Source organism: Mustela nigripes, chromosome 6, assembly GCF_022355385.1.
Source record: "Mustela nigripes isolate SB6536 chromosome 6, MUSNIG.SB6536, whole genome shotgun sequence".
NCBI classification, from domain to species: domain Eukaryota; kingdom Metazoa; phylum Chordata; class Mammalia; order Carnivora; family Mustelidae; genus Mustela; species Mustela nigripes.
This window is the reverse complement of record NC_081562.1, coordinates 4,856,270-4,873,965: the sequence shown is the minus strand read 5'-3', so window position 1 is coordinate 4,873,965 and position 17,696 is coordinate 4,856,270. Positions and strand designations below refer to the sequence as shown.

Sequence of the window (17,696 nt, the reverse complement as noted above, 5' to 3'; positions counted from 1 at the left end):
TCCTTTGTTCCGATTAATAATGATGCCGGCAGGAATGGTGAATCGAGCCAAGGAGCCGGAAATGGGTTTCTTTGCAAAATGAGACTGTGCACAAGGCAGTGTAGGGAGCCTTCTCTCCTGCCCTGGCCTTACTCCCTGTGCAGCAGGGGTGAAAGTTTTTTGGGGGTGCCTCCCTGGACTGGGGAGCGTGAGAGGCCCCAGTGACCGTCTGCCTGTCTGTGCCTCTGTCCGAGGCAGGTGCTGCTGTCCCCAGGCAGAGTGATGACCTGTGTTTTTAAAACAATTGCACTAGATTTTAAAAAACGAGCCCAGACCCCCTAGGTTCTTACAGACGGACGAACGGCACCCTCTGAGCTTTCTGAGATATGGGTGTGACCCCTAGCTTTTTGTTTTATTATCTAACTCTGTGGGAGCCACTTTCTTCGAGTACCTTGTGCCTTTAGATCATCTTTCTGGAAGATTCCACAGCGTCCCTCATTTCTGGGGAGTGGAGTGTGTCCTGGAGACTCAGAGATGGTTCTTCCCGGCAAATGCTAGAAAGGGCTTTGTGTTCTCAAGGTGCTTTGCCTTCTGCCCCTCATCTGATTCCCTTCCTGGGGACAGGGAAATGGGATCTCAGAGGGGCCGAGAGACAGCCAAGTTCCCTCATTTATCAGGGCAGAGCTGAAGAGCCCACTCCTATTCTAGAAAGTTCTATTCCTCTGTCACCTCGCCGGGTTTTCCAAAATCCCTTGAATTATAGAGGGAAAGGATTTCAGCACGCCCTGGCCATGGGGCTGGCTCTCAGTGGTGGCAGTGGGGCTTTGGGGTACAGAGTGTGGCCTGGTCCCCCTCGGGTCTGGGGAGCTGTTTGCCACTCTGCCTGCCCCGTCCTGGGACCCTGGGCACAAAGGCAGCTTCGCTTCTCTGCAGCAGGAGGGGTTGATGGAGGTGAGAGCATGGCGGGGACAGGAACAGGGTGCCGGTGACTTCCTGTCTGGTGGTTTCCTCGGACTAAGAAGGAAGCAGAAGGAAGGTCGCTGTGGGGAGGTGGCTCTGGGCGGGAGCTGTTCTGGGTGTGCGGCAGGTGTGGGGTTTCAGAAGCCTGACCTGGTCAGCACTGAGCACTTTCAAGGACCTGCTTCTTCCCCTCCTAACTCATCTCAGCCCCGGGGCCTCCTCCAAAAAGCGGCCTTAGTGCACCCCGCGGCTTTCCCGCTGGGCTGGGCCCACTCCGTGCACCTAGACGTCTAACACGCAGCTTGGCCTTCCCATTTGGCCTTTTCCAGGAGGTCTCGGGAATGGCCCACGGTCCTCCAGCCTCCTGCATCTGGTCAGGGGCTGCCCCACCCAGCCCCGGGGTGAAGGGCCTGTCCCCCCCACGGGGACCCTCTGGTCACTGCCTGCCCCGGGCTGGTGCTGTTGAGGGTCCTAGAGGCGGCGAGGCGGCCCCCGAGCTGCTGGGATTTTGACCAACGGAGGGTTATTTTGTCAAACACGGTCTTTCTGGTTAATTATTAAACGATAAGTACAATGATCCTGTTTCTGGTTCACTTACCCCGAAATCGTGCAGATATTACTGTTGAAAGGATGTGTGATTGCTAGGAACCCTGGGGTGCTCTGCGGCTCTGACTCTAGGATTTACTTCATTTTCTGGTGCCCCCGTCCCGTCCCCAACAGCCTTTGCCCCAGTGGACGGCTGGCTGTGGTTTGGTTGTCATCCGGCGTCCCCGGGGGTCGGGGGAAAATGCTGCAGGGAAGGTGTTATTTTAAAGCCCTTCAGAGGCTGTGAGCAGAAAGCGAGCTTCCAGCGCCCTTGGGGGCCGAGCGGTACCTTCCAGGGAGAAGCCGTGTGGGGTGTGGGGTGTGGGGTGTGGGGTGGGGTGTCCACCTTCCTGTGACATCCAGCAAGTCGAGGAGGCCAGGAACGGGGCCCTGCCCCCTGCCCCCTGCAGCCCCCATTGGGCTGACTTCCGTTCCAGCAGGGTCCCCGGTGCCTGCCCGGTGCCTGGGCCACCACTGTCCCTGAGCATGGTGTCCTGCCTGCGGCTGTGCACACGTGGCTCTGGGAGGCCTTCCCAGGACACGGTGGATGGCCGCTCCGTGCTGGGGACAGTGCTTTAGCGTGGGTGCCTTTGGGAAGTGACATGTCCTCTCTGAGCCTTGGCTTTCTCATCTGTAAAAGGGACAGAGTCACAGTCACTTCTCATTGCGTGGCCTGTGGCACAAGCAGACACGCGGGTACCCTGGAGCCCTCGAGGGCAGGCTTTGTGCCTTCACCCCTGCATCTCTGAGCTGTCCCCTGATCCTGAGTGAGGGGATAAGGCCCATCGAGGGAACGCCTTCGCCCAACTCTCTTGCCTACCCTGTGCCCTGCGCGGGACTGCTCGGGTCCTGGGGATGTTCCGGTTCCACTCTTGCTTCCTTGGCAGGTCCACAACGTGGCGTTTGCCTTTGAGCTGATGCTGGATGGAGGACTCAAGACCCCCAAGGCTCGCCCTGAAGGTAACGCCCCACCCCAGGCTGGCCCGGGCTCCCGTGGCCCCTGTGCCCTTGGCTTCTGAGGCCAGGACCGTGCTGGCGGAACCACCAATGCTGGCCTTCAGTAACTACTTGACTCGGAGGACGTGAGCTCTACCCACTGCCTCGGGATCTGCATGTCCTTGCAGGTGCCGGAGCGCAGGCTAGAGGCGCTGTTTCATGCCTTGCAAGGATATTAAAGGTGCTGCTGTTGAGGAGTGTGGGTGGATGTCCCTACAGGGACGAGGCATGGTCATGACGTGTGTGGGTCCGAGCTGCAGCAGGCAGACACGGGGAGCCGGTGGTGGGACCTCCCGGGCAGGGAGCCTGCGGAGCCAGGAGCGGGCCTGGCTCAGCCCCCTGCAGCCCCTTCACAGAGGGCATCAGGCCTGCTGGCTGCTGCCCACTTCGGTGGCTCCTGACCTCCTCCCACTGCAGCGATGCAGGGAGGGCAGGAAGGAAGGTCGTGCCGGCTCTCTGTGCTTGCCCCTCCTCCGACACACGGAGACTGGAGATGCTCTGGGCCTCAGTCTAAGGACAGTTGTCGGTTCATGGCAGTTGCTTGGCTAGTCTTCCTCTGGAAGAGATGCTGTTTCTTGCTTTGGGGTTGAAGACCTGCAGGGGGAAAGCAAGGTTATGGTCAGTCTGTGGCCGGAGAAGGGCCTTTTGCATCACCTGGTCCAATGGGCCCATTGCACAGGCAAACAGACTGAGGCCCAGGGCAGGGGGGTCACCTGTCTAAGGTTGCAGACAAGGGAGGAAAAGACCTACGTGCCCTTCCCACCAAAGTAGGCAGCCTGGACTTCGTGGGCTGTCACATCCCCTGAGGGCCTGGCCATGGGCCACACCGTGTAGCCCATTGCTTGACCTCGAGGGGGCAGGAGGGAGCAGCAGTTTGCACACACATGCCCCCTCCCCCACCCCAGAAGGCCTGCCCTCCGTCCTGGCACAGGTTGGCCTGTGGGTGTTGGACCCCAGCAGACGTCCTTGGCTATTGGAGACCCCACAGCATAGGCACCTCTTGTCGCTGGACTTGGCCAGTGCAGGGCCTGGAAAGGACGCGGGAGTGTCCCTGTCCTGCTGTCACAGGTGCTCGAAGAACGGGCTGGTGGCCTGGGGCTTCTCTTCGCTGCCTGTCCCGGGATGGCACTGTCCAGGGCATCCTGGATGGGGGGCCGTCGATCTTTAAACCAAAGAACTGCACTGCCGACAGGCAGGGGCCCCGCGCCTCCTGTGGGCCGGCACGAGGGCCTCAGTGCTCTCGCCCCTAATGGTGTCTGTGTTTTCTCCTGCAGATGTGGTGAACCTGGATCTCAAGTCCACGTTAAGGGTCCTGTACAACCTGTTCACCAAGTACAAGGACCTGGAGTGAGAGCGGCCAGCGGAGGGGACTCTGCAGGGCGGGGAGGCCAGCCCGCCGAGGTCCCCACCCCCTCCCTGAAGCCGCCCGGCCTTCTCTGGCGGTGGCTTTTCAGCTCCCTCATGTGATGCACAGTGGGCAGGACCCTTCGAAAGGCAGGGTTCTGTAGCCCAGTGCTGGTGTGTGGCCCCACCAGTGCTGAGACCTTGATCCCTACCCCCGCCCCAACACACAGTCCCCTCTGCCTGTGGTGGGGGGAGGGGCGCGCCCTGCAGGCCTTTCCATGGAGCAGTTCACTGGCCACAGCCATGGCCACAGGCGATGGTGAATGGCACCGACAGCTCTACGGGAGCCGGGGGTCAGTCTGGCCGTGGCGGGGGGGCTCTCCTGGGAAGCCAGGCCTTTTTTTAGTAGAAAGCGTTTTGTAGATTTAAAAACTTCCCTCTAACGTCCCAGAGGCCTTTGATGGGACAGAAGGGCCACTCACGTTCCTCTTCTTGACCAGCCAGTGTTCCTCACTTACTTTTTGCACAGACATCCAAGATGCGGGTGACCCTCAGTGGCCACCACACAGGAGGTGGGATTCGGGGAAGCGGGGTCTGATTTTTTTTTTTTTTTTTTTTTTTTTGGTGACAGCCAAGTGGGCTCCATCAGGAGTGTTGCTCGATACATCTCAGAGGCCCTGTTTGGGAGTCGATGCATTTTTTAAGCCTTTAGAAAGCGGGGTCTCTCAGTTTGTGGGGGCCGCCATCACAGAGCGCCACAGGCGGGGGCTTAGACAACGGGAACAGATGGCCCCCAGCTCCCAGGCTGGAAATCCAGCATCAAGGCAGGGCTGGCCCCTCCCAAGGGCCCTCTCCTGGCTTGCCGATTGGCTGTCCCTTCCCGGGGTCCTCACATGGTCCTGCCTCTGCACCTGTCTGCGGCCTCACCGCTCCTTACCAGGACGCCCGTCCTGATGGATGAGGGCTGCCCCTGTGACCTCATTGTACCGTACTGATCTCTGCAAAGACCCATCTCCAAATACAGAGCCATTCTGGGCACTCGGGCTCGGAGCTTCAGCATACGGATTCTGGGGGACGCAGTTCAGGCCTTACTGGGGGGGACATGAAGAATTCATCCCCCTCCCCAGTGTGGCTTTCTGGAACCCTGCTGGCATCTCCCGATGGGCACCCCTGAAAGGGATGCCGTTTGCCCCTCCCCCACTCCCCTTGGCTCCAGAGAAACGGGGGGCCTTCTGTTGGGGGGGTGTCTACCCTGTGTCACCCCACCCATGGGGTCCCTCCACATGGCAGCCCCCTTCTAGGCCCTCAGCATCGGCTGCCAAGCAGGACAGGCCTCTCTCATCTCTGATTTTCACCTTCCTGCTGTCGATCCGAGCAGTTGCCCCCATTGTTAATACTAAGTCAGACACGGGCCCTCATGACTCAGGAAACACCAGCCTCGCCCGTCTCCTCTCTGCCCCTGCGAGGCCGGTGGTAGTTTCCAAAGAGCCCTTCTGACGGAGGTGGTTTCCCAGCAGGAGAAAGACATAATTAAAACAGTATCACCGTGTCTCCTGTGGGCTGCGGTGGCATTAAAGGACCACACCGACAGAAGAGCGAGGGCTGGAATGTTCCATGCCGACTTCATCACACCCGCAGGATCCCAGCCGTCTGCCGGAGCTGCAGAGCCCGGTCCCCCCGCTGTCACCAGTGGGCCTCTGCCCAACCCTGGCTGCCCCCCAGGGCTGAAGGAGGGGAGGTTGGCATTTGGAAAGAACTCAGCCTTGGGGGGTTCTGCGCAGGGGGAAGTTCCAGCAGGGTCCACGCCTGGAGGGGGAGGCAGTGGTCCTGGGGGGGCAGGGAGCATGTGTCAAGCCCTCTGTATTTCTGGTCACAGAGTAAAAGGGATCCCAAGACACAGGCCACCTGTGAGCAGGCTCGTTTGTCCAGGCCGACTGTCCAAGGCCAAGGTTCCAGCAAAGCCGGTGATCTGTTGTCCAAACTGCCTTTATTCATGTTGGTTCCTTGAGCTCTACACATCTCACTCCCCTCCCCTGCCTTCTCTGTCCGCTCTCAGTCAGAGTTCAGTGCCAGCCTAGGCATTCGCGTGCGGGCGCCGTTGTGAGACGGAGGGCAGGGTCAATGCTAGAGGTGGCCTCTCCTGGGATCAGTCCTCCCGGCTTAGTGACCGTAGCTGTGAGTTGTGGGCTCTCTGATGCTGGGGCGTCTTCTTGGGGAAACGTGTGCAGCAGAAGCCGCTTTGCTTAATCTCAGAAAGTTCTAGAAGCCTTCCTCTTTGATTGATCCACCTTTCCAGTGCTTTGTTTTTCGGTCGGGTGGGGACCTTCCCCATGAACTAAGCAGAAGCGAGATCATTTGCACCTGAGCGGCCGTGGCTCGGGGTCTGCGGGGCCCGAGTGAGGCCCAGGCTAGGGCCGTGAGATGGTCTCCTTTTATCCTTCTCGGAGTGGCTGTTTGGGGCCCCGGCCAAGGGGTCTTCTGCACGCGGAGCCCTAATGTCCTCTCTAGATGTGACAAAAAGCTGTGTTTTAAAGGCACTGAATGCCTTTCTCACTTCCTTTTGCATGCCCGTGTTTCATTGTGTTTTTAACTGTTCTAAGTAGTGTCACTTTTGGATGTTGGATGTCGAATAAAAGTCGCTAAACCCTGGGCTGTGTGTGCCAGTGCCTCCCTCCTGGCTCCTCCGCTGTGCCGAGGGCCCTGCCAGGAACCTGACCTCCGGGGAGCCAGAGCCTGGGGCCGGGAAGTGCGGGGCGGGGCCGGCCACGTTGTCTTACTTATTCCGATAAAGACCTGAGAGTATGGGCCGTGTGCTGCCTTTGTCTGGTTCTGCTTCCACGCACTTTGTGGCCTCTGGTCGTGCCTGCCTGGTGCTTGGGCCCAGGAGCTCCCAGCTGTGGGGGGCGGGCCCCGCATGGGTGGAGGCATTGCTGGACGGGAGCCACAGGGGGAAGAGGGGACAGAGTCACAGCCGTGGGTGAGTCGCAGTGAGTCGCTGAGCTGGGCTGAGTCGGCCTAGCTCCCCGGTCCAAAGTGGCATGGGGGTGGCCGGCAGGCCAGTGGCACCAGCTGGACAGGGCTGCTCCGGGGGAACGGGGTGCTCCTTGCACTGCAGGGCGCGGGGCCTGGGTGACCCTCGATGGTGGTCGTGCGGTAAACCTTCCCTGCAGAAGTCACGGGTTTGGGGCGGGGGTGTTCAGGGGCCTTGAACTTCCCCTCGATGCAACATTAAAATTGTTACTATTCTAGTGCCGCTGACCCGCAGAGCGAGGCCTCGGTGCTCTTCAGATGCTAAGGCTCTCAGACCGCTGCTGAGAAGAGCCTGGCTTCGCAGGGATGCCTGGTCCAAAGCCCGTGCGACCGCTGGCCAGTCCCTTATCCGGCACTTTCCACGGTGGAACTTTCCTCGGCGGAAAGATCCCTCTGGTTTCCCACAGCAGATCTGTTGTCCCTCCCTCACTTACGATCTGCCTCCTCGCCTGGCTCCTGCTGGGATGTGTCCGGTGGGAAGAGGCCCTGGCAGGAAGGAGTGGGGGGGGTGCGTGCGTGAGGTCAGGGTGTTGTCGCCCCTCTGTGGGGCCGCTGTGGGTCAGCGTGCCCCCCTGTGCCACAGCCCCTAGCTGGCGGCTGGCTCAGAGCTCCGGCTGTCTCTTTCTGGGCCCATCGTCCTCCCGGGGCTCTGCCCTGTCGGGCTTCAGGGCTGCGGCAGCTCCATCGAGCTGCCAGTCCCGGGGGCTGGGGTGGGGGGCGAGGGCAGCACCATCTCTTCCAGGTTCTCTTAAACGGGCCTCAACTATGCTTTACTAACCACTCCTCAGCTTCCCCATTCAGACGGGCTCTCTCTGCGGGGACTTGGCAGCGCACCGATCCCCGGGGCCACGCCGGGCCCGCCGCACCCGCCCAGGCCCAGTGGGTTCCCTCCCCGCCGTGCCACAAAGCCCGGCCTGCGTGGTGCCATCGCAATGGCAGAAACGGAATCCTGACCGTCTGTGTCGTCCTCTGCAAGCGGGGAGGACAGCAGCACCAGCGCCACAGGCTGCCCCCGCGACACTGAAAGCCCTTAGAACTGTGTTTCGTCATCAGTCACTCAATAAATATTAGCGGTCATACTTGCTCATACTTCCTGTCGTTTTTTAAGTTCTTGGGAACGACGCCGTCTTCCTGCTCACACACACCCTTGTTCCCGCTTCCACCTTCTCTGCCCCTTTCCAGCCCGATCTGTCAGCAGAAACGGGGGTGCTTGGCGCCCCGGTCCCTCGGCACGGTCGCCGCTGCCATGAACATTCAGTTTCATGCTGGCTCGTCACGATTCACGTGCGGGACCCCAGCTCGGGTCTGAGCGCATCGCCGCCTCTCCTGGCATCCCGGGCCTCTCCTCGAACTCCGTAACACCGTTGCACGCACCCTTCCCTCCACCTGGAACATTCGCACACGTCTGTAGCGGGCGAACTCTTACTCATCCGTCGAGCCCCACTTCTCCTCTGGAGGAATGTCGCCCCCTACGTGACAGCAGTCAGCAGCGGCCATCAAGTCTGCTTGGCGTCAGGCCTTGTTCTAGGGACTGGGACGCAGAAGACCTTCAGACCTGTGGTAAAGAATCCTACAGATGTCCTCTTTTCAATGAGGCAGTTTGGGAAGGCTTCCTGAAGGAGGAGGCATTTATGGTGATAATAAGGAAGAGGACGTAGCCCCTTTAAAAGCTGGGGTCGGGGCTTCTAGGCAGAGGAGACAGCAAGGCGTTTCGGAAACAGAAAGGTGGCCAGTATGGCTGGGAGCTTTAGAGATGGGAGTGATCTAGCCGGCAGGTCCGTCAGGACACGTGCTGGGCTGTGCGGAGATTTCATGTTAAGAATAATGGGATGCCATTGGTGAGGGGTCTGGGACGTGAGCATCCCAGGCAGTGGTTGGGGCATGAGGGACTGGCTGTGGGAGTTGAGCAAGGAGGCTTCTATGTGGTGCAGGCCGGAGAAAGTGCGGGAGAGGGGCTGGCTGGGGTGGGGGTGGCGGGATGGCCCGAGGCAGGGCTCAGGGTTCGCTGGTGGCGGGGATGTGTGGTCTGTGGCCTCAGCTGCCGGCTGGCGCTGGCCCGGAGATGGAGAGGCCAGGAGGGACTGGCTCGGGTCGGGTGCTGGGGAGGGGAGAGGGAGAGAGGGAAGAAATCGCAGATCTGAGCTGGCTGCGAGGCATCTGAGGGCCGGCAGGTGTGGCTGGGCGTTCGGGGATCCGGGGACGGGGCTTTCCGGTGGGGCCGTGGAGGCAGCAGGCCCTGCGGCCCAGCGAGGAGGAAGCTCTGTGCCGACACCGCCGGGCAGGCCCAGCGGAAGCCACAGGCCTGGAGGAAGTGAACCGCGCGCATGGCCCCTGCTTTCCCCCGGCCCCTCCAGCCCTCCACGGCTGGGACTTAGCTTTTACTGGGAAGCCGGTGATCACGAGCTCCGAGACCTTCACCTCCTGGTGTGGAAGAGGCTGCCAGGTGAGTGGTCCTGGCATCTGAGCTCGTGGGAGCCCTCCGCTCGGGGCTTTCTGCTTCTCTGTAATGCCTGCGAGCCAGGGCTCTGCGAGGGAGGCCTCTTGGGGGCTTGTGGAAACAACCCCAGAGCGCACAGCCTCAGCTGAGGCCGCACAGGGAGGGTGTCAGGCTGGGCCCCTCCAGCCCCAGGCTTAGCAGCGGCCATTCTTCCTTCCTGGGGCCGGACGGGCAGACGGGTACCATCCCCTGGTGTGGCCAGGCCGGCGACCTCGCTTCCCACTGCCGCCTCCCCTGAGCCCCACCCGGCATGCGGGCAAGAGAGGCCTCCCGGCTTCAGACGAAGGAACTGAGGCCCGGGGCAGGGAGGGGCTGCCCGGGGCGGGAAATGGCTTGAGGCCATCCTAGCTCTGCGCCTACTCCACGGCCGGCCTTCGGGGAGCTCGGCCCTATCTTGTAAAGACTTTTAGGACCAGAAAGGGGGGAGATTTGTGCAAAGTCACACAACGAGAACCAGCCTGGAACCTGGGCCGCTGAACCCCCAGGCAAGGCTCTTTCCTCTTCTCTGGGAGAGGAAAATTTGTCCTTTAGACGAGTCCTGTCCAGATGGAGGCTGGGGAGGTGAGGGGGTAGGGCTGGCCCACGGCGGTGCTCCCCCGTCCTTGACTCAGGGCAGGATGGAACCTGCAGGGGCCTGGTCCCTGGGCTGGCTGCTCGGGGGATGGGGAGGCTGTAGCCCCTGTGAAGGTCCCCATCTTTGGGAGCCTCCGCGGGGGCTGCGTCTGGCCACCATTCTGATGGCGGACACCCTGGCCCCAGTGTCTGTTCGGGACCAGAAACGCTGGGGAGGACGCAGGGGCTGAAGGGCGGGGAGATGCCGTGGGCTGCGCAGGAGAGGAAGTGAGCCCCGGGGAACAGGAAGGAGGTCGGGGCGGCTTCTGGACCGGCCCCAGCCTGCAGGGGGTGAGCCCGGACCCCTGCCTTTAATGAACACGCAGAGGGGGGCAGTGCCCGACCTGTGAATGTGGGCCCCCCCATGCTGGTGGGAGCCATGAGACCCCCCAAACCACAGAGAGGCCTGGGCGGGCAGGGCCAGGCCGCCCTCTGCAAGCCAGGCCTACGCAGACGGCACAGGAGTCGGGTGACACTGGCAGGTGAGCTTAGTCTGCTCATTCACGCTGTGCCTCCTGCCTCGGGCTCAGGGACCCGGAAGAATTGGTCCCATGCCTACTTCTCATGGGGGGACCTGTCCCCTTGCCTAGGCAGCCCCCACCCTCTCTCCCTGTGCCTCGGGGTCGGGAAGAAATGACCCACAGAAGGAGTGTGGGGCTCCTCGGACCTGATGCCCTCTATCCCCCGCACCCCCAGGGCCAGCGAGGGGCAAATGGAGTCAGAGTCCTACAACCTGCTGCAGCTCCCCAAGGTGACGGGCCCGCCGGTGGAGGAGGAGCTCTCCCAAGGTGCCATGCCCACGTGGGGCTGGGGGGCCGGCCGGGGCGGGGACCCAAACAGGCAGCTCTGGGCGCTGCCTTGCTTTCCAAGTCGTCATCTGAGCACCCGGTTCTGTTGGGCCCCTGCCAATGCATCTGCTTCATCATTGACAGCCCCCTGCCCCTGCTTCTAGAAACTTCGGCAGGCGTCCCTGTGTCCTCATAACCACACGTCTCGATGTCAGTGGTGACGTTGTAGAGGGATTCCAGCAGCGGCTGTGTCTTTAGTCCCAGAGACGGCTCATTGGTTGCTCTGAGGGTGGGTGCTTCTGCCTCCTTGGCGTCCACGAGGAAACTGAGGCCCAGAAAGGAAGGTGGCAGGTAGCAGGTGTCTGTTACTGTAGTGGCCAGTGGACACCAGATGCCTCCTGGGATGGGGGCTTGCCGATCTGCTTCCTTCACGTGCCGGTCCCTTTGTGAAGCGGGTGGCCGGAGGATGGGGTAATGGCACAAGTCTGTTTTCTGAGCTGGGGGAGCTCGTGGCCGCTGCCCCCAGAATCTCCCACCCAGGAGACAGTCGGAAAGGACAGGTCAGGTGCCCCAGGCCGTCTCACCCTGTCACAGGAAAGAAGCAACATAGGAAGCTAGTCCAAAAGGTCCCGTTCAGCAGGGGCTTCAGGCGAACTTTCTAGAATTTATGTCACCTTTCAAACATAAGTATGAGGACGGAGAGAAAGAGTGAAATGATTCAAAGAGCAGATCGTGACTTGATCTAGGTGCTCTGAAGACAGCCTTTCGAGATAGGCGGGGCTGTGGAGAGACCCTGGGGGTGGCCAGTGTCGAGGGCTGACGTCCTGTGCTGTCCAGCTGTCCAGGGCTTTCTGTTTGTAGAGGGTTTGAGGCTGGAAAGCGTCAGGAGAAAAACTGCTGTTAGCAGTAGGCCTTAGTGTTGAAAAAAATATTTGTTTTTTGTTTTACGGTTGATTTAGAAATACTTGAAGCACTAGTAGGCAGAGCTGGAACGTGGGATGATCCAGAGCGGCAGGAAACCTGCTCCGGGAAGGGGTGGGGGACGCCACCAGAGCCGTCCAGCCACCCACTCCCCATGCGTGGGTCCAGAGCCTGCCGGTGCCCAGCGGGTTAGGTCTCCCTCCGTCTTGTCAGGAGACATGGGGCTGGGTAGTCCTTGAAGGTTTCCAGAACGTCTAGGAAAAGTCTTCAGCTGCGTCCTATGAAGACGGAGGTGTTTCATTTTGTGAATTTGGATAAGGCCGTTCCCCACATGGTGACTCAGTTTCCCCCATGTTCTCTGAGACTAGATGATCTTACAGTTTACTCTTGGCCCTGATGTGTGTGGGTCCCATGAGTCCAAAATGTCAGGAAGCTGCCGGCCAGGGTCCCGGGGCTCGGAGGGTCAGCCGGGGCGGCCTCGGTGTCCTGCCCACACCAGGGAGCCAGACCAGACGCAATCGGAGTCTGCCTCGGCCCCTCGGTGCCCGGCCCCTGGGCTTGCGTGAGCCCCGCATCTTCTTAAGGGAGTGGGTAGAATCGCCAGATAAAACACAGGAGGCCGAGTTAAATTTGAATTTCAAACAAGGAATAGTTTTTCAGGCTAAGTATGTCCCCAAAATATAAATATTATGCCCGAGGATGAGCGGGTACTCAGGAGGGAAATGAGCGGGAAGGGCGTTTGGGGTGTGGCGGGGGCAGGTGGGCTACGGAAGGGGCGTGGTGGGGGGAGGCGTATCTGGGGAATCCAAGTTACTCTGGACCTTTGGTGCTCAGGGTGTGTGTGCGCATGGGTGTGTACGTGTGCGTGCATGGGTGTGTGCGTGTGCACGTGCATGGGTGTGCATGGGTGCGTATGTGCACATGTGCATTGGTGTGTGCATGTGCACGTGTACATGGGTGTGTGCGCGTGTGTGTGCATGGGTGTGTGTACGCGTGAAGCAAGAGAACCAAATTTGCCTCGTGTCAAGGTGCCTGCCTCAGGTGACCTGCAGGGAGAGAGCTGCCCGGCCCCCTGCAGGGTCCCCACATGGGTGTCACGCTCTCCTCTGCTTCCAGGAGAAAAGAGGAAATACCTGCCTCCCACTTCCCGGCAGGATCCCAAATTTGAGGAACTGCAAAAGGTACGGCAGCTTCCTGTGGTCTCTCTCCTCGGAGGTGGTATTTTGTATTCTTGGGGTGGGGACAGCGGGCCACCCCTGCCCTGTTTGGCCTCAGGCCAGCCGGTGGGGATCCCGCAGGTCCCCAGAAGATCTGCTGAATGACCGACTGCACGAAAGAACATTCATGGAGCACCGACAGTCTGCCTTCACCTAGACGATCCCAATAAGCCCCACGAAGGTCAAAAGGGACCTGCTGTTTTGTATCCCGTGGAGGGGATAGTGAGGTTCAGAGGGGTCCCCTGACCTGTGGGGACACACGGCTGGCCAGTGGCTGACCAGAGCTGGAGTGTGACCCAGGCTCAAAACCTTGTGCCCTTCCACCTGTCCGAGGCCACGGAGAGCTGGCAAAATGGGCAGAAACGGGTGTGGGTCACCCGCGTCTGCCTGTCTCTCCTTGACTCGGAGTCTCCTGCTATGGCTGCTGGGCCAGCTGAGCATAGGCAAGCTCAGCTCTCCGTTTTCCTCTGCCTTACTTCTCCAGTCTCCACATGGCCTTTCTGTTGCCTCCTCCAGGGAGGCCTCCCGGCCTGTACCACCTCCCACCCCCAGATTGTGGCCAATCCCCATCCCTGTCCCCTCGCTCCCTCCATCCCACCTTTCCCACCATCAGGCACTGGGACCCAGGGTAGGACCAGCACGGTCCCTCCGGAAAACCAGACAGGGCGCTGACACGTCTTAATTTGGGCCCCTCCAAGAGCTGATCCTGAGACCAGGGTTTGGGTGCAAGTAGTGAGTCGGGAGGTTAAGAGCAGGAGACAAGGAAAGCAAGTGGGGAAAGGAGATGGGGAGGGAGGGACCATAGGGGCAGGGGTGGCCACTGTGGGAGCTGAAGCCCGCGAGGCCCCTCTGGGAACAGGTGCGGAGGTGGAGGAGCTTGGAGGTTTCCTCACCAACTCTGGAGTAGCTGGTGCTGCTCCCTTAAAGGCACAGGGCTTTGCTTCCTTGCTTTGCTTCTGGCCTCTTGAGCCCAGGCAGGATAGGGTAGAGCCTGGGCAGAGCCACAGAGGGGAACAGGGGGTGCTCCCTACCTGGAAGTCAGGGGATAGGGTGGGCCACCCACAGCCCCCGTGCCGGTGTCCTGGGGCTGCCACCACTAAGTATCAGAAACCACGTGGCTTCAAACAAGGGGTTGTTGGTCTCCCAGCCTGGAGGCCAGAAGTCCCAAGAAAAGAGGTGGGCAGGGGGTTCCTCCTGGAGGTTCTCAGGGGAAACCTATCCCTTGCCATCAGAGGTCTGTGACAACCCTTGGTGTCCCTTGGTGTGTAGATGTGCCACTCCACTCTTGGCCTCTCTTGTCACGTGGCCTCCTCTGTGTTCCCAGTATTGTGTCTCCTCTCCTTCTGAGCTCTCACCAGAACTGCCTGCTTCCTCTCCAGATTTCTACCCACAGCCTTTTCAAGGCAGTTTAGGCTTTTTCTATCAGGGGCTTTCAGAGCTCTTCCCAACTATCCGGTCCCACAGCCACCTCCCCAGGTACAGGTACCCAGTAGCTTCCCGGCACGGACACCTTGCACAGGACAAAAGACAACCCCACCGTTCCCTGGTCCCTGGGAGCCCAGAGTAGTCCCCTCACTCAGCCTGGGAGAGCAGGGAGGGCTTCCCAGAGGAGGTGATGTTTGACCTGGCCTTGAAGGATGGGTAGGAGTTGGTAGGAGGGAGGAGGGCATTCCAGGCTGAGGTTGGACCCGAGCCAGGTGGGGGACCAGGTGAGGACCGGTCCCAGGTCAGCTGTCCTGTTGGGGTCTGCAGGTGCTGATGGAGTGGATCAACACCAAGCTCCTCCCCGAGCACATTGTGGTCCGTAGCTTGGAGGAAGACATATTCGATGGGCTCATCCTGCACCACCTTTTCCGTAAGTGCCAGCCCTCAGGGCTGGGGCCCCAGCCCCCCATCCTGGCCCGCCCAGGCCCTTGTGGGTGGGCTTCTCACCCACTGAACGTCATGTGTGGAGTGCCTGCTGTTTTTGGGCTCCTGGGGTTAACAAAAGAACCCAGGTCCCCGGTCTTGGGCTGTACCTGCTGCCAAAGAAGGCAGGTCAGCAGTGAGATGCCCCGGGCGAGTAGAGGTGCATTGGGCCCCCACCCGGGGAGGAGGTGTCTCCATCTGGAAATGCCTAGTGCTCCCCAGGGCGCAGACCCCCAACCCTGCCCCCGATTACCCTCCCCCCTGCTGCTGAGGTGTCAGGTTTTGTCCTCACACCTTCCTTCTACACAAAGCTGTGAGGTCCCAGAGGGCAGGGGTGGGCCTGATTCTGATCCTCCGCCAGCCTGGGGCCTGGCTCAGCACTGGTTGGTCATGAAGCCCTGTGTAGTTGGCTACTCAATGCTCCCACCAGCCCCTTCCCCTGCCATGGAGCAAGTGTGGCTAATCCTCAGAGAAAACCCTATCCTGTTAGTGTCCCCAGTTTGCAGACGAGGAAACAGAGGCTTAGTCACTTGTTCAAGGTCTCAGAGTGAAGAAGGCGGGGGAGTCAGGATCTGAGCCTAGGGGTCAAGGTCACACTGCCTTGTAGAAAGGAGGTGCACAGAGCCGTACAGAGGGCTAAGGGAGTGGGGTCCAGGTAGTCAAGGGGAAGGGCCAGAGGAGGGCAGCTCAGAGCGTGTGGACTTGCGCAGGTCACACAGCTAATGGTGCGGGGGGGACCCCCAGTGCCTTCTCCTCTTCCCCCACCGTCCTCCTCCTCTTCCTTCTGCTGCTGCCCTCCACCTCTCCCCTGACGCCTTCCCTGGCTCTCCTGCTCTCTCCTGCCCGTAGAGATGCTGACCGGGGTCAAGCTGGAGGTGGAGGAGATGGCTCTGACCGCCCCGAGCCAGAGGCGCAAGCTGGAGGTGGTGCTGGAGGCCATCAGCCATAGTCTGCAGGCGGAGGAAAGGCAGCTCAAGTGGACTGTGGAAGGTAAGTGGGGCCTCGGCTGGGCCGGGGGCACCCGGGTCCCTTTGCACCAGTGGCCTCTGTTGCCCCGGCGTGCGTGCACACCTGCCTCTGTTATGGGGACACCCCGGGGGCTTGGAAGAAGCAGAAGCATGGCCTCCTGGGCGCAGTTGTGCACCTGCTGGGAGCGGACGGCCCTCTGCACCCCGGAGCGCGGCGGCGCGGCGGCGTGGCTGCAACCGAGCGCTCTGTTGAGCGGCGACAACGCAGTCAGCGATGCAGCTCCCGTTTGAGTCCCAGCACCACAAGCCCCACTTCCCTTGTCCGATGGGTGCTACCAGTCTCTTTCATTAGCTGATTTAAGTCATACCTGCAGGGCTGGCTTGTGAAAATGAGCATGAGCCCAGCACCCAGACCCCCTCCCCCAGCCTGCGGGCGGTTCCGTACGATGTTCCTGCCATTCAGAGCGCCACATCCCTCCCATTTTCCAGATGAGAACACTGAGGCTAAAAGGGGTTTGGTACCTTCTCCAGGGCTGGTGGTGATGATGGAGCTGTTTTCAAGCCCAGTTTTGGTTGGGTCTCATGCCATTGCCTTGACCATGGTGCTTAAAGACTCACTTTCAGTGACCGATGTGCATAATGTCAGCCCTGAGTTATGTCAGGCTCACCAGAATCCAGCAATTCCTCCAGTGAGGGCCCCACTGGAGGGCATCAAGTTGCTCACAACTGTCGGCAGGGACTGGGTCCGAAGCCCCGTCTGCACAGTGCCTCGTGCCCAGGGGCCGCATCCGCAGGGCAGGCTGCTTTGGGTTCAGAATGAATGTCTCCACACCTCTGCCTTCCAGAAGGCTGGACACAGACAGAGCTCCTTGGTCTTCAGAAGGTGGTTGTGACCGCAAGGAGACAGCCCCAGCTTTGGCGACTCCTCGGTTCTGATCTGTGTCCCCTCGCCTCCCAGCCATCTTCAGCAAGGACCTGCTGGCCACCTTGCATCTGCTCGTGGCCTTGGCCAAGCATTTCCAGCCTGACCTGCGCCTCCCGACCAACGTCCAGGTGGATGTGATCACCATGGAGGTACGAGGCTGGGCCCTGGGGGACCACTGTGTGTAGGCTGAGCATTTTGGATCCATATCCCCATACCCTGTATTGGGGGGTGCGGCATGGGAGGGGCCTGACCCTCCCTTGAGAGAGATCACATCCCTCCAGGACCGCCGTGGGGGCTGGGCTGGAGCTGTGGGTGGGAACGTCAAGTCCGGGAGGCCTGTAAGTGGGTCTGCGGGCCGGCTGGTCCCACTTAGCTCAGCAGATAGCGTCTGCCTGGGGCTGTTAGGAAACTCCTGGTTGATGGCAGCCTTGTCACGTGGACCGTAAGTGGTCATCTGCTCATGGCCTTTCGGGAGGCTTCACAGCCTTGGCCTACATCACGACAGTGTTGTCCCTTGGTCACTATGGAGGGCTGTGACCGGGCAAGGGAACCTTCTCGGGTTTCTCCACCCACGGGGCCCCCTCGCTCGAGCCCACTCACAACTGGCGCTGAGGTTCATGTCCCCAGAACCACGGCTTCTCCCTCAGGCAGACTTTGAGCCCCACACTCCCTGCCCCAATCTCTGAGTACCTGGTGAGCAGTGGTCTTCGTATTTCTTAGATAAATCAGAGGGACTCTATTCCTTTACTCCTTCCCTTTCTCATTCACTCATTCATTGACCCACGCACCCACCCGTCTACCCACACTTCTACCCAACCATCCATCCACCATCCACCTACCCGTCCATCCATCTGTCTATCCATCCATCCATCCATCCATCCATCCACCATCCACCTACCCGTCCGTCCATCTGTCTATCCATCCATCCATCCATCCACCATCCACCTACCCGTCCGTCCATCTGTC

General features: G+C 60.4%; 2 protein-coding genes across 6 annotated transcripts in view; both read left to right on the top strand.

Moving 5' to 3' along the window:
* The window catches only part of PARVB (parvin beta), a 93,068-nt gene extending 86,554 nt beyond the window's left edge, over positions 1–6,514 (top strand). For all 4 annotated transcript variants that reach the window (XM_059401828.1, XM_059401830.1, XM_059401831.1 and 1 more), the window contains exons 12-13: positions 2,412–2,484; positions 3,795–6,514. In XM_059401828.1, coding sequence (XP_059257811.1) covers positions 2,412–2,484; positions 3,795–3,871 — 150 coding nt within the window. In that variant the 3' untranslated portion in view covers positions 3,872–6,514. The remainder of the gene's footprint in view (positions 1–2,411; positions 2,485–3,794) is intronic.
* A 2,521-nt stretch (positions 6,515–9,035) lies between these two features.
* Positions 9,036–17,696, top strand: part of PARVG (parvin gamma) — a 24,191-nt gene continuing 15,530 nt past the window's right edge. The window contains exons 1-6 of one of the 2 annotated variants that reach the window (XM_059401827.1): positions 9,036–9,337; positions 10,700–10,791; positions 12,829–12,893; positions 14,682–14,784; positions 15,687–15,827; positions 16,764–16,879. In XM_059401827.1, the coding sequence (XP_059257810.1) occupies positions 10,716–10,791; positions 12,829–12,893; positions 14,682–14,784; positions 15,687–15,827; positions 16,764–16,879 (501 nt within the window). In that variant the 5' untranslated portion in view covers positions 9,036–9,337; positions 10,700–10,715. The remainder of the gene's footprint in view (positions 9,338–10,699; positions 10,792–12,828; positions 12,894–14,681; positions 14,785–15,686; positions 15,828–16,763; positions 16,880–17,696) is intronic. The other variant, XM_059401826.1, reaches the window with a different exon arrangement.